Source organism: Alosa alosa, chromosome 21 (assembly GCF_017589495.1).
Source record: "Alosa alosa isolate M-15738 ecotype Scorff River chromosome 21, AALO_Geno_1.1, whole genome shotgun sequence".
Taxonomy (NCBI): Eukaryota; Metazoa; Chordata; class Actinopteri; order Clupeiformes; family Clupeidae; genus Alosa; species Alosa alosa.
This window is the reverse complement of record NC_063209.1, coordinates 2,584,295-2,599,085: the sequence shown is the minus strand read 5'-3', so window position 1 is coordinate 2,599,085 and position 14,791 is coordinate 2,584,295. Positions and strand designations below refer to the sequence as shown.

The following is a 14,791-nucleotide window of genomic DNA, read 5'->3' as shown; positions in this document are numbered from 1 at the left end:
GAAAAAGTCTTGCAGCCTCGCGATGTAACAAATTGCTTTACTGCACTACACACATACACGCCAGGCACCGGCTAGAAAAAGGTAGTGATGGAGTTTCTCAGACATTTGTCATGGCAGAGCCAGCGAAAAGAAGCAGAAAGCGAGTAAACCGTTGTCGGAGGAACAGGGAAAGAGGAAACGGCAGACCGACGATTGAGGAGTGTCGTAAAATATATACTCTGAAGCTGTAGGGGGAGCTCTGCAGAGAAACCTGCGAGCAAAAAGCGACAAAACAGCGAAGAAATTGCCAAAACTGCATAGTTTCTCTTTATATCAACATGTAGGGTCGCCAAATACATTTAAATGTCTACTCCCATAACTTGCCTCCATTCTACTTGGTGATGAATTACATTAGGTATGAATTAATGTCAGATTCACTTTAGTTTTCACAACAATATGCCCGGCACCTCATAGTTAAATAACATAATTAAGGAGGGTGATTGCAAGACCCTTTTGAGTTCCCTTTGCTACAAGGGAGCTCGTTTAGGTGGGCTTCATGCGATGATTGACCAATGAGCAACAGTGAAGTGGACATCTGCGTCACATGAGCACACTTGTTTTTGTTTACAACAAAATTGCTGCCGCTGGAGAAGCAAGATGTTTAGATTCCGTTTTATTAAGATAAGATATAAATTATTGAGAGCGCAATATCTACAAAAGACTAACTGGAAATGGCAATAAAGTTATTTGACACCCTCAAATTTTGTGGGCGGGGTAAATTGCGACTGGCTTCCAGGCTAGGTTCAGGCCACGCCAGGCTTGGTAACCCATATTTAGACTGGATAGGAAAAAAACCCTCAAAATGGCTAAATAGCCAAACCTCACAGTTTAATAACCGCCAATTTACACATTTGGTTTGATGAAAACATAGGTATTACAAATACAATAGATAATCTGCTTGTTTTAATGAATCACACTTTAAGAGCAAAACCGTAAGTGTTTAATTTTATGGTCGGTATGTCTTAAGATGAGATGATGCCCACAGCTGTTTTGATTTGGCTCTAGAATTTTAACACACTCTTTTATCGTCCCTTAGGTGGAGTCTTTCATCCTGGACCAGGAGGACCTGGACAACCCCATCATGAAGACGGCGTCTGAACTGCTCCTCTCCAGCGCTACAGATGGTGTAGACCTGCGGACGGTGGACCCAGAGACGCAGGCTCGGTTGGAGGCCCTGCTGGAGGCTGCAGGTATGAGAGGATGATTAAGCGTGGTGTGTGCCCACCTTTTGTGGGATTGAACAGTAGACTCCTTTCTGCCGCCTGGACTACCAGGCTGTTTTATGGTGGCTTGCTAATTTGTTTGTTTGGACTGCAGAAACAGCCCTCTTTGCTGTAGGTACTTCTGTCTGGCCCTGAAACTGCTGGGTGGGGCTTGCGATAATGGTGGACGTTTATTGGTTTAAACGCAACGTGAGTTGAAGAAAACTAGCAGCACCATTTATATAAATGGCAAGAACATATTTTAATCGCAGAGTAGGGGATTTTTGTAGTTCTTATACCGTGTTTGGGTTGTATGGAACTGGGGACAATTGTAGTTCTTATGACTACAGTTTCAATAACCATTTTAGCTTCTACTTCAGGGTAGGGCCTGCTTTTCCGGGAAAACATGACTGACGTACATCTTGATTTGTCAAGCACAATAGCCAACCAATGCCAATTTTAGAAATTTGTATAAAAATAATTTTACTACGTTTACTACGACTACGCTCACATGATAAATGCTGCAGTAATACTGATACTTTTTTGAGTGCTTCTTGATACCGTGATCTTCTAGTTTGTCAATAAACTACAGTAAAGTTAGGCTAAATAACATTGCTGTCTATTTCATTACTTTATGTTCATGTGATAAAATAAGCTGCTACCCTAAGTCGATTTGATCTTCCCAAAACAAAAAGCCACTGATTCGATCGCTACCATAACCTGGACAAACATGAGTATTTGCCACTGGAGTAGAGCTATGTAGGCTGTGTTCGGTGCAGCTTATTTTAGCCTTTATGTTAGCTGTGGTAACTTTCAGTAGCCTAAATAACTGTGCTGTTCCTTTCATAAGTTCCTTTCACATTGGAAGGATTTTTGCAGTTTCTAGAACATTTTTTTTTTTCGGCAATCGGACAGGACTGAATTGGGGACTATTTATTATTAAGTTCCTCTGACCATAAGTCACACCCACTAAACATTATGCATTCGCATGCGTGCCATCTTTAAAATCTGCGTTGCCTGTGTAAGCAAAATATACAAAAACATACTACTGTCAGAGACTTTATTAACGAGAATGGACGGCATACAGAACGCAACTCTGCTCCAAATGAAACACTTTTAAACGTCATTAACAAACACATTTTACCACACTGAAATATTTTGTCACTAGCAACCTACATCTGTCCTTTGTCAAACAGTTGCATTTTTGGCTCTGAACAAAACAGTTCAGGATTTTGAGCAAAAGTCGAACGTGCGTCTGGCCGGGACAAAACAGGCATGGGGACAGTTTAAGCTATGTAAACTTACTACAACTTCAATATTTGACAACATATAATAAATGGTACTTCATAAAGGTGTTTAGATAGATTGCTGCTGGGCTATACATCTTAGTGAATGTCTTAACTCATTGCTGTCATCGTGAAGAGGTGTTTTATAACTAGAACAATAAGCAACGTCCAATAATTGCAAAATGTAGGCTGCTTAAGTCAAATTTGGCGAGTCGAGTGGGTGCCTATTTTAAATCCTGTAGCAAGTGACGATGCTATAAACAACATCGGCATGCTTACATCACTTACGACTTCCTACCGATTCGTATTGCCAGTGCGGATGCAAATGAAAAACGATTCTTGGGGGAGGTTAGTTAGTTAGTAGAACTGATTTAGAAATGGACTATTCCTATGACTGTGTTCCTACTACTCGGTGCAAAAGGGACTATTACTTATGAGTGGTAGGCTACATTTTCCAATTTATTATGTATGGTAGCCTACTATACATACATGCTATACTGACAGTTGTCATTAGCCTAATTTATGCCATACCTCAACTTAGTATGCCTATTGGCGGTGCGAATGCAAACAGTGAAAAAGCCAGGAACTGTAGGGCTGACGTCTTCAGTTAGAAGTTCATAAAACTGTGTTTGTAGAATTGTTCAGCTGTTAACTTGACCTTGAGGTTATCCTATTCCAAACGATATCTAAAAAGATTCAAAAATGTTGGTCAATAAACAAAATAATTAAGCTTAGGCGTGGTCATAGTGTAGTTCCAGTAGTTCCTGTACCATGGTGGAACAGCAAAAAGGACTGGGCAGTGGCCTACTCCTAAATATGTAAATGTTCAAGCCACTTGAAAGTCTGATAAAAGTGTTGCATTCATGGTGCATTGTGAGTTGGGACAAAGAATGTTGAGTACAGCTAACATGAATCTAGTATTGATTACATGCCATAAACCAGGGTACCATTACTTGCATGTGGATTACTGGCTTCCCGTTCTTGGGAAACTGATATTGGTGTCAACCAGGATGAAATCACAGTATCACATGAGACATCACTGAAAGCCTATCCTAGCCGTGGCATTACATCATGAACACCAGTCCGCATATTGGAAGATGAAAGTATTGTAATTATACAATGACGTCCCTGATTACGGTCATAATTTGGTTCAATTCATGATCTTGGATGTGATCTGGATAGTAGTAATTTCATTTTTTGAAGGCCTGAGGAAGGAGCCGGGAGCAGAGAATTGTCCGCTGAGCGTGAGAGAACTATGGGCAGCTTTTTTCTTTTTGTCTCTGAAGGCCCAGTGACTACTGCTACAAATCGTTTGGCTTGTATTTGGAGGACATACATTCTCACCAACCTTTGTCATAGCGGTGGGTTGGTTTACATAACAGAACGTGAAGCATTGTGTGGCAATATCCTCTCACAAGGACATCCAGGTCCTCTGTTGATTCATAAAACATTGACACCTCATGAGTTTGGATTATATTAAAACCATCTTGCACACCGCTTTAACAGCGCAATATTAAAATGTCTACAGCTTTTTATGTCTGTATTTACCCTACAAATACTTAACAGGTAGAGGGGAAGGAGTGATTTGGGGGAAAAAAGCTATTTGTCAATGTGCTCAAGGACTTCCGGGAAGTCAAACTTTGCAGTTGCACCCCAGGCTCTATCTTTTGTTTTGGTCTGTGGGATGTTTGTTTTTCTTCGGTCAAGGTCACTGGTAGAAGTTGGACAGCTCCCCCTTTTCCACATACATGCATTTAAAGTGTGAGTGATCAGCATGATGACTTCCTCTCTTGAACCTGACCCTTTTTTAACTAGACAAATACAGTTTCGACAATAACAACAACTGTGTCTTTACTGTTGAAGTTAACTGCCCCCAGCAGTCTGTGTGTAAGAGAGCAAGAACAGGGGTCTCGCGCAGCGCTGCATTGCTCTGTGCTTGCCTCTGACCATTTCAGTTTTTTTTACCTTATTTAACATTCATTGAGGAAAAAAGTTCCACTGCCACCATGTCTTCTGTCATGAGTTCCTGTATAAATGGGCCAGTCATTCATTCATTCGAAGTCAAGTTTATCCAACAGGAGCTTTTCTGTCACACCATATGTTTTTGTTTTTACTCATTACAAATTAGACTTTGAATTGTTACGCACTACTGACTTGGGAACACACAGTTGTATAAATAGTGCACATAAATGGAACATCAAAAGCTGTATTTTTACGGTTATGTTTGTACCATATGATCTCCATAGATATCTCACTTAGTGGCACATTATGTAGAAATTGTTGAAAGTAGAGTAGTTCCATAAAATATACTTGCATTTTGTGACACATTTTCTTTGCTTGTAAGAGCCTTTGTTTAACCAGCTGCAACACTAAAGGCGAGAAATAAAGAATAGTCCTTCCATTATGAGTTGGCCTATGTGACGTGAGTACATGCTTACAAGGGTGTAGCCGCTGGCAGGGGCTCTCATGTTAACCTCACTTGACACAGGACATTTACGAAGACGGTCAGAGACTTTATTTGGCAGCCACAATCATGACATATACCAGAGAGAGAGATGTGTAAGCTCTTTATAGTGTAGCATATCTAAAGGGACCAGAAGTCATATACCCAATTTATGGACTGTGCATTATAATCATCATCCTCATCATTTCTGATCTGTTGAGGACGGAATGTGTGATGGAGTCTTCAACCTGTGGGCTGGATGCGGCCCGTTGATTTTTACCTGCGGCCCCCCGCAAACTGCCTTCAAATCTGGCTTTCATGACTACGATAAAAATCAATAAAATAAAATGACTGCAGTGTTTTCCTGCTAAAGTAAACAATGTTGTGCGGCTTGCGCCTATCACACTGGGCTGCCAGATATAGGGTGTGTTCGTAAATTCAATCGGACACTCTGAAAATAGAATAACGCACGGTTAAAAAGTTTCAGTGTGCTCAGAGCAATTTACGAACCCATAACCAACACAGTAATTCCTGCATTGGCAGCAGTAAAACTAATGTTAAAGCCTAATGTTAACCATGTCTCTGTCTCTGAAATGCAAAATTGATGATAAAAACTGGCAGTTCCAGGGACTGACAAGTACATAGCCGTCAACATCAAGTAATAAACCGTCATTTTAGCAATGCCATATTTTGGGTGGCCCAGTGGTTGTCCTGTCTGGCCCACTTGGTAATGCAGTTGAATAGCCCTGCCTTAACCCATCATTCAGTTAGGCTAAATTTGAACATTTGGGTTGTGGATTATTATGACATTTGTGTATTTTGAGTGCACAGACATGATGGACTCAATCAATAGGTCTGTAATGAGTGCAATAAAAATTGCAGTTAAATGTTTACCAACTCGTGAAGAATTTAATAAAATGTATACCTAAAACACTGCTTTGTAACTGTACAGTACATTTATATCATTATAATATCATCATCATGTGGAACTGCAGTGTCCTGTTTCAATAATATGTTTTAGTATTTGAAATTGTCAGTGTGGATTTGCATGCTAAATTCAAGCTCACCAGCTGTGATGTTTGTTTAGACTTAAAATATATTAACCAATACAAGTGTTTTTCTGAGTGTGTTTGTGTGTGCATATGTGAGTGTGTATTTGAAGGCTGCCACTAACTCCTGGATTGTGTTTGATTGCTGACTTGGCTCCTTCTGCCTGTGTGCTTTGTGTCTCTGCATGCGTGTGTGGAACCCCTGGCCTCGGCAGGCATTGGTAAACTCTCGACTGCGGATGGTAAAGCCTTTGCAGATCCTGAAGTGTTGCGGCGTCTGACATCATCTGTGAGCTGCGCACTGGATGAGGCAGCGGCCGCCCTCACGCGTATGCGGGCCGAGAACACGCTCAACGCCGGTCAACCAGACAAGTATGGATCCCCTGCACTCTGGCTACAACACCCCACCATCACACATCAGCAGTACATCCCCCAACTATTAAGTCAGTGAAAGCACATGATCTTTGCTGCCTTAGAAGATGGGAGCATTTTGGGTTGAGAACCCAGTGGAGAGACCTCATGTGTTCTGTTTAGCTTATGGGGGTTAAAGAATATAGGGCTCAATTGTAGTTTCATCAAGATTTTTTTCCTCAAGCTGACTTCAACAAAGATATTTAATTTATTTACAGACTTTGGAACCAGGGAAAGCTTCCCAGTGATTTAATGTAGTTGTATTGATGTGTTTTGTAGTATGCGGTAGGCTTTTATTTTTATTTGAAATACATTTTACTTGCTACATTTAAAAGATACAGCAACATCTATGTCAGAATTTGTAATGTATAAGGGGTTTATTTCTTACAGTAGGTGGCTGTTGTGTTTGTGTCTGTCACATCACTGAGGCAGTAATGGTAGCAGTCTGGTTGTTTTCAGCCGGAGCTTAGCTGAGGCCTGCTCAGATGGGGATGTCAACGCCGTACGCAAGCTCCTGGACGAGGGTCGCAGCGTCAACGAGCACACGGAGGAGGGCGAGAGCCTTCTGTGCCTCGCCTGCTCTGCTGGCTACTATGAACTTGCACAGGTAATTATGTGTGTTTGTGTCGGGTGGTGTCAACAAGTCAATATGAATTGTTTGTACAGGGCAGTTTATTCAGAGCTGCAGAGCTACGCCCATGGGTTTGTGTGGATGTGCGTATGTGAATTGTTGATATTATTCACCGTAGAGGATTTCTGATATCTCGATTAGAAAGGTGGTGTTTCAGTTGATCTCTCTTGCTTTTTTTAAAAAAAAAATGAAAGTATATTTTTTACGCCTTTAATGTGATGGGACAGTTCAGAATGACAGGAAGCGAGTGGGAGAGAGAGTCAGGGTGGATCCGGAAAGGACCACGAGGCGGGAATCGTACCTGGGTCGCCGGCGTACGGTGCAGGTGCCCCAGCCAGTTCCGCCACGGCTGGGGCCGAGCTCTCTTGCTTTTCTGATAGTGTAGTAAATTCAGATCCCAGTAAATAATTAGAATAAGCAACTGCATTCATCTGTAGAACCTGTTGCATCTTTAAACATAACCACCAATCCCTGCTACTATTGTCTTTTCCTTTTGTTGTGTAAAAGGTCTTGTTACTGTTCTTCAGATCTTTGCCTGCTCTGTCCACAGGTGCTCTTGGCCATGCATGCCAATGTAGAGGACCGGGGCATTAAAGGCGACATAACCCCTCTGATGGCAGCGGCCAGCGGCGGCTATGTGGACATAGTTAAACTACTACTGGTGCATGGGGCTGACGTCAACGCACAGTCATCTACAGGTGCACATCTACAGGCTTTTAGAATAAATCAGTCAATCAGATTTATTATATGTATGCAACAAAGTTTGCTGTTCTGTTTTAAAACTAGAATTCATCTTTAAAGAGTTTGTATGAAACATCTGATCCCTTTTAAATGTTATTAGTGGCACACATAGAAAACCTATGAACATGGTAAACAAAATCACATACATTTTACATTACATTTATAGCAATTAAAATGAGATGTGCTTTAGGTAATCTTCGAATGTGGCACTGTGCAAAAACTTAAAGGTGCGATTTGTAGGATTGTTACCGAACGTTCTGTAGGCCAAAATCAAAACACTGGTGAACGTTCTCAAGACTACCAGACGCGAGCCTCTTCTGGGTTGCCAGATGTAATTAAGACTTCGCTAATAACGTTAGTTGACCTGCAGCTGCTTTAACATTTCTCCAACTATGACCCAGCTACACATTACAGAAACGGTGAAAACAAAAACATACTTCTCTAACCAATGTAACATATTTAGCTGAAGTTAGCGATGCAGATGAAGTTTAGCCTAGGCTAACTGTCGTGGAGAAATATGGCCAGCTCTGCGTCAGACTTGATATTCTTTGTTTGACAAAGACGTCGCCATATCAGTAAGCTCCTCCGATGTCCACTTAATTTGTTTCTTGTTTTAATTTTGGAAATTTGCCTGCCTCTCGTAGGCATTCATGACTACAACTGAAAGCAAGTTGACAGTTGGCCTTTGCTAATTTGGCAACACAAATAGGAGGACTTGCCAGCCCATTATCAATACGCTATTCTAGAATTAATCGTTCAAAACATAAACGAAAATTCCAAGAGATTCCGTGACTCATTTTTTTTCATGGGTTTTACAGGGTTTTACAGGTTATAGTAATGTTGTCAAATAAGCCATTACTTCAATTCATCGTGTTTCCTTACTCTCTGAGAACATATGGTGATCATTTTTGGAATGGTTACCATTTATTTTCCATTATTTCCTACATACTGGACCTTTAAGCTGATGACAATGAAAGCTTTCTATGAATGCTACAGTATGTATTCTCACCAAGTGGTGTTGGGCTACTAAGGAGAGAAGAACCGTACTGATGAATATGAATTAACTACCATCATTTCTCACCTATTTACCAAAGTTTAGATGTTGATTTAGCAAGATTTCTTCAGCTATGAGGTTAATGCATGGGGGTGGGCTTTACATGGGAATGCATTGCTGTTCTTCATTCTTCTTTCTGAATACAGCACACTCCGATTCTGATTTATTGAGCATTGTGGTTAATACATGGGTGCGCTCAATCAGGTCTGTCAGGTCTTAATGTTTTCCCCTGGATTTCTATAGGCAACACAGCCCTGACGTATGCCAGCGCAGGGGGCTTTGTTGATGTCGTGAAGGTGCTGCTGAAGGAAGGTGCTAACATCGAGGACCACAACGAGAACGGCCACACGCCACTGATGGAGGCCGCCAGTGCAGGTCACGTAGAGGTGGCACGCGTGCTGCTGGAGTATGGAGCTGGCATCAACACTCACTCCAATGAATTCAAGGAGAGTGCCCTCACGCTGGCCTGCTACAAAGGTGCGACAGACACCCTTTTGCCCATGGATGAATTGCCACAACAATATGTGCTACAACCTGGCACATTACTAATAATGTTTTCTGTGCATTGTCCCTGTTGAAATAAATCAATTACAATTACAAAATCTAATGAACAGATGCCTGCATGAGTGACTATTATCGGTGACGTATTGGTGAGTGCTGGAATAGGTGGCATGGCATTGATGTATCTGCTGTTTCTCTCTCTCTGTCCGGTAGGCCATCTTGACATGGTGCGCTTCTTACTGGAGGCTGGGGCGGATCAGGAGCACAAGACAGACGAGATGCACACTGCGCTCATGGAGGCCTGCATGGTGAGCTTCTGCAGCAGAGGACCGGACCACTGCAGCTGAGGACCTCTCAGCTTGTAAACGGTCTTCCTTAGAACAGGGTGTCCGCAGGGTTTTAAAGAGTATGAAAAGGAAGTAAATCAACGTAACAAAAATTAAGGCCATATAAAGGTATTGGTAAATGTAGTAATTGTGATTTTGCAAGGTATAACATTTCGTTACAATTTTTTAAACAATGATTATCCAAAACGTCGCTCCTAGACTGTGAGTCCCACCGCAAAATCTTCATTTGATCAGTATATCAATGTCACTGGTGTGTTGTTAAGGCACAACAAGTCATCTTGAAATTGTTTTTGAGTCTGCAACTAATTGAAGTGCATCAAATCCTCGCAGACCTTCTCATTTTTCATATCTACATAGAGGTTACGTTAAAAGTACACTATGCAAGATTTCCACCTTTACGAAGCCCAATTTGATGGTAAACGAACTTGTAATAGGCGAATTACCTAGCATAGCTATACAGCATAGGCGTAGCAAGCTGCTATCGAGAAGACCAGCCATGCAGCTTCAAGAACGGCGGCCCGGCAAATCTCTAAAGGGGGATCTACAGTCACCAATAATAGTCACCAATAATACCCAAACCAGAAAAGCCTGTGTAGCCCCAGCAGGTCGGTGTATAGAAGTGAATCAGTGCGTATTAACACAAACATTACAGGTGATGTTAAAGTATTATTACAAGCCAGATCACTCACGTCACTTGACAGTGAAAATAGCATGAGGGCAGATGTTGAGTTAAGCTAACTGCTGACACATGTTTTGCATACATTTTTTAATGTATATTGTTCAGAACATGTACTAGATTAGATGAGAGAGGCACTATTTTGCATGTTTAGTCTGTGGTTTTGCCACACCGAGGTGCTGCGTCAAAATAAAAGTTCCTGGAAATTATGGTGTCTAGGCCGATGACGTTCAGTGTGCTGTAAGTGGGATAATAGACTTTGAAGTTTGCCTCCAAAAAGGACCCAAAGCTGTCAAGCTGTGGTCCTGAAGATAACCAAAGCTAACTACTTCTTGTGAGTTGCACTGCAAGTTAGCGCTCATGTATCAAATATCAAAGTTCCCCGTCTTAACGTACCAAAGATTAGCCTAGAAATCTAGACGCACCCTAGTGGCAGCAAATGTAATTTGTAGCCAGGGTAGTCTAGCAACTCTCTGTTGGCTATGAGGCCAATCACATCGTGTATATAGAGTCGGTGGGCGGGCTTAACATAATGAAGACAGAGTTGCAACGGTTCCGTGTGAATTCCCTGCTACTTGAAAACAAAGAAGATGGATGCTGCTGCTGGCAAACAGCGCGACACCAGTTAAGCTTTTTTTAAGTTGGCAAAAGTTTGATCAACTAGCTGCGCTGGTGGGAAAAAGCATGGGACTCATGAGTTGTAGAGCTATCCTATTGCGTGCAGAGGGAATTTGAAAGACAACCGTTTATCCCGCCCCTTGGATTGAGCACTGCGAATGGTGAGTTCCCAGACCTCACATCTTAATGTGGGTCTGATTCGTCAGGCTAACCAAAGATCACAAAACCCAATTGAAGTCAGATGACAAAAGTGTGTAGGGCAAAACGTCTGAATTTTAGACTTCTTTACCGCAAAAGTTTAATAGGTGTGATTATTCAAAATCCTCATGTTATTTTCCCATAGGAGAAATTGCAAGTAGGATATCGGATACCGGATATCGTTATACGGGCAAAGAATACCGCTTTTTTGTAGGCGAACTTCAGAGGTGTATACGAATAGGATTGAATCCAATTTGAATAGGATCTGATGGTTATGAACTAAAATTCAAAATCAATTAATTTTATACCCCCCGATCAGTAAGTCAACTGCTTCAAAACTGATTTAAGAAAGGTTTCGCCGATGAAAATCACTGGTGTTGAAGTGAGGTGTTTTTTTGAGAAGGTATTAAAGGTATTGAATTTCACTTCAGGATTTCTGTATATACCCTGTAGAAGTGCTGCTATTCACCTAATTGTTTGTCCTTCCGCAGTTGTGAATCTGTCATCCTCTTATGCTACTTGCAATGTTCTGGATAACTTGGTATGCATTCACAGTTGGTGATTGTACCTGATTTGTGCACAGCTGACAAATAAAGGATGAAATGGCTTATTCAGTGTGTATGTATAAAAAGGTTTTTCAGTTTAGTTTGCCATATGAAAAGCTACATTTGTCTTTAGCACAGAAGTGTCTGATGAGGTTCTTGTGTCATGTCGAGATGCTTATTCTCTGCATCCTGTGCTCTCCCTATGCTGTCCCAGGATGGGCACGTGGAGGTGGCCCGGCTGCTGTTGGACAGCGGGGCGCAGGTCAACATGCCGGCCGACTCGTTCGAGTCTCCGCTGACGCTGGCGGCATGCGGGGGCCATGTGGAGCTGGCTGCCCTGCTGATTGAGCGCGGGGCAAACCTGGAGGAGGTCAACGATGAGGGCTACACCCCTCTAATGGAGGCTGCCCGGGAGGGTCACGAGGAGATGGTGGCACTGCTGTTAGCACAAGGTGAACTGCCACAACATGTTGCTGCTGCACTCTCACTCTCCCTCGGTCTTCTCTAGGTTGATCTCTTCAGGACTGAACACAACATGTTGCTGCACTCTCACTCAGGACTCTCACTCAGGACTCTCACTCGGTCTTCTCTAGGTTGATCTCTTCAGGACTGAGTTGGTTGCTGAGGTAGACAATCAAACCGGAATGTAACCAAGCGATGTATATGCAACCTGGTTCCATAATAGTCCTTCATCAGTAATTGTTGATGTTTGAAGTTAACTTATGCTAAGTTTACAGACTTCCATCTAGTGAAGATCAAGGACTCTTGAGTAGATCAGGGACGTTTACTCAAAATTGTACAGCCTACATTCTTAAATCTGACTAGATTGTCACAACAAATCATTTCACCAGTCAGGACCTTACAATTGGTCTTTCTGTTGTTTACTGTGTGTAACCTGTTTATATAATCAGTAAATTCCAGGTAGTGGACTAGAAATATTGAATTCACAGAGGAGGTCTTGTTGGTATGTGAGCCTGCCACTGTTAAGTCCTCAAAAAGCAAAGAGAATATTGAGTGCCATTCCGCCCTCTATCTGAAGCTAGTTTTTATTTAAAAAAAAAAAAGAACAGGAAATCCAGTGTGTTATCGCTTGCCACTTGTGCAAAGAGTTGTTATATTTTTGGTATCAACATAAGTGAAAAGGACAGAAGCATGAAATCATTGCCATAAATTAAATGGGATTCAATACTGACCCCTGGGGGATACCAGATGCAACACGCCTGAAATTGGATGAAATTAGAATTCTCAGGCTTGCACATTCTTTCTAGCCTTGACTGTAACTGCCTTTTTCACATCACAGGTTACTGTCATTAACATCCCTAACAGTGATGCTTAAATCTGATTTACTGATCGCTTGGTGAACCAAAATTGGGATTGAAATCTTAAAACGTATCTTCCAAGACACAATAACAACTGTTGGAATACTGTGAATATGGAGTTCTCCATAGGTCTTTAGGTCTGTAGAGCTAACAATGTGTATGCTAACTTCACTCATAAACCAAATATTTGCATTTCCGTACAGAACACGCATTACATAATCAACAAATATTTTTAATATAAGCAATTTTCATAGTGCAATTGTAAATGGCTGTGAAGGGTCATATTTGCTTTTCATGGTGATAATTTGGGGGGGGGTTGTAAGCATGCTAATGTTCCTTGTTGCCTCTGTGTTCTTGTGTCAGGTGCCAACATTAATGCCCAGACAGAGGAGACCCAGGAGACTGCTTTGACCCTGGCGTGCTGTGGCGGCTTCCTGGAGGTGGCTGATTTCCTCATCAAGGCCGGGGCAGACATCGAGCTGGGCTGCTCAACGCCGCTGATGGAGGCTGCACAGGAAGGGCACCTGGAGCTGGTCAAGTACCTGCTCGCTGCTGGTGAGTAGAATGAGGCCAGCTGATGGACACGTGTAGCTTGTATAATGTATGAAATCAAAGCTGATGCCCTTAAGTGTTTAAGCTGTGGACATTGGATCCTTTTGGTACAGTTCTAAATGCATTGATGGGGGCAGTAGGCAAACATTAGGCCTACGTTCGTTTTGCACTTCAGCTTGTATTCGGTGTAAACACACAAGCATGCGTGGAAGCCTGGAGTTGTCAGTAGCGTTCTACCTTTGAATAAAATGGGAGTATTACGGGAAGCTACTTTTGTGCCTGTTCGCTACAGCTATATTTTGCATATTGCAGCCAATACGTCAACTGGGCTAAAAGGCATGTTAGGTTACCTTTCCTTCTGTCACTGCATTCTCAGAATCTCATCCTGTTCCTCCTATATCCGATGAATTCGGTAGATAGAAGAACTAATTTCTTCAATCTTTGCATCTTGGCTGGCTAGTTTAACTTTCTGCTTTTTCTGTGCGCTCTTGGATTTGATAGAAGCGACTACTAGTGAGTCACAACGCGAAACTGCTAACGTTGATGGGAGGTGTAGTTTTTATGCTGCATTCGTGACGTGATTCTATGGTTTGCACCAGGAATGTTTCTCGATGTTGCGGTGTATTTTGTAGACAAACATTGACATGGTTAGAAGTCATTCGCACCAGTGCGCCTAAATATTTTTTTGCACTCGCACGCCATCATTTTTACTCGCATGTGCGAGTGAAATGGGCGCACTGTAGAGCCCTGATTGAGTATATAACAAGCTTTCAGGTTATAATGGTTTAGCATTAAATTCAATCAGTGTATCTTGTCTATGTTTTTTTTTTTTTTAAATATAAGTAAGCCAGGAGAGAGTGATATTTCCAGACTCCTCAAGCATATTTATTCGTGTTTCCATCTCCTAGGTGCCAATGTCCACGCCACCACAGCCACGGGGGACACTGCGCTGACGTACGCCTGTGAGAATGGCCACACCGATGTGGCAGACGTGCTGCTGCAGGCTGGTGCAGATCTGGTGCGCGCTCACCCCTCTTTACACGCAATCCTCATCTTCCCTGTTTTTTGCTGCCAACCTTCCCTCTGGTTTTGAACCGCTAATGTCAAGTCACCTCCATGTTCCATCGCACATTGTCTCAGTCAACATGCCTCAGTAACCCTGCAAGACACTTCCCTCCG

General features: G+C 42.2%; 1 protein-coding gene across 11 annotated transcripts in view; it reads left to right on the top strand.

The window, feature by feature from the left end:
* LOC125286113 (ankyrin repeat and KH domain-containing protein 1-like) overlaps positions 1–14,791 on the top strand; it is a 37,318-nt gene that overhangs the window by 5,391 nt on the left and 17,136 nt on the right. For 4 of the 11 annotated variants that reach the window (XM_048230855.1, XM_048230852.1, XM_048230847.1 and 1 more), the window contains exons 2-10: positions 1,076–1,229; positions 6,235–6,391; positions 6,875–7,037; positions 7,612–7,759; positions 9,100–9,333; positions 9,571–9,665; positions 11,950–12,193; positions 13,424–13,615; positions 14,521–14,630. In XM_048230855.1, coding sequence (XP_048086812.1) covers positions 1,076–1,229; positions 6,235–6,391; positions 6,875–7,037; positions 7,612–7,759; positions 9,100–9,333; positions 9,571–9,665; positions 11,950–12,193; positions 13,424–13,615; positions 14,521–14,630 — 1,497 coding nt within the window. The remainder of the gene's footprint in view (positions 1–1,075; positions 1,230–6,234; positions 6,392–6,874; positions 7,038–7,611; positions 7,760–9,099; positions 9,334–9,570; positions 9,666–11,949; positions 12,194–13,423; positions 13,616–14,520; positions 14,631–14,791) is intronic. The other 7 variants (XM_048230857.1, XM_048230851.1, XM_048230856.1 and 4 more) reach the window with 5 other exon arrangements.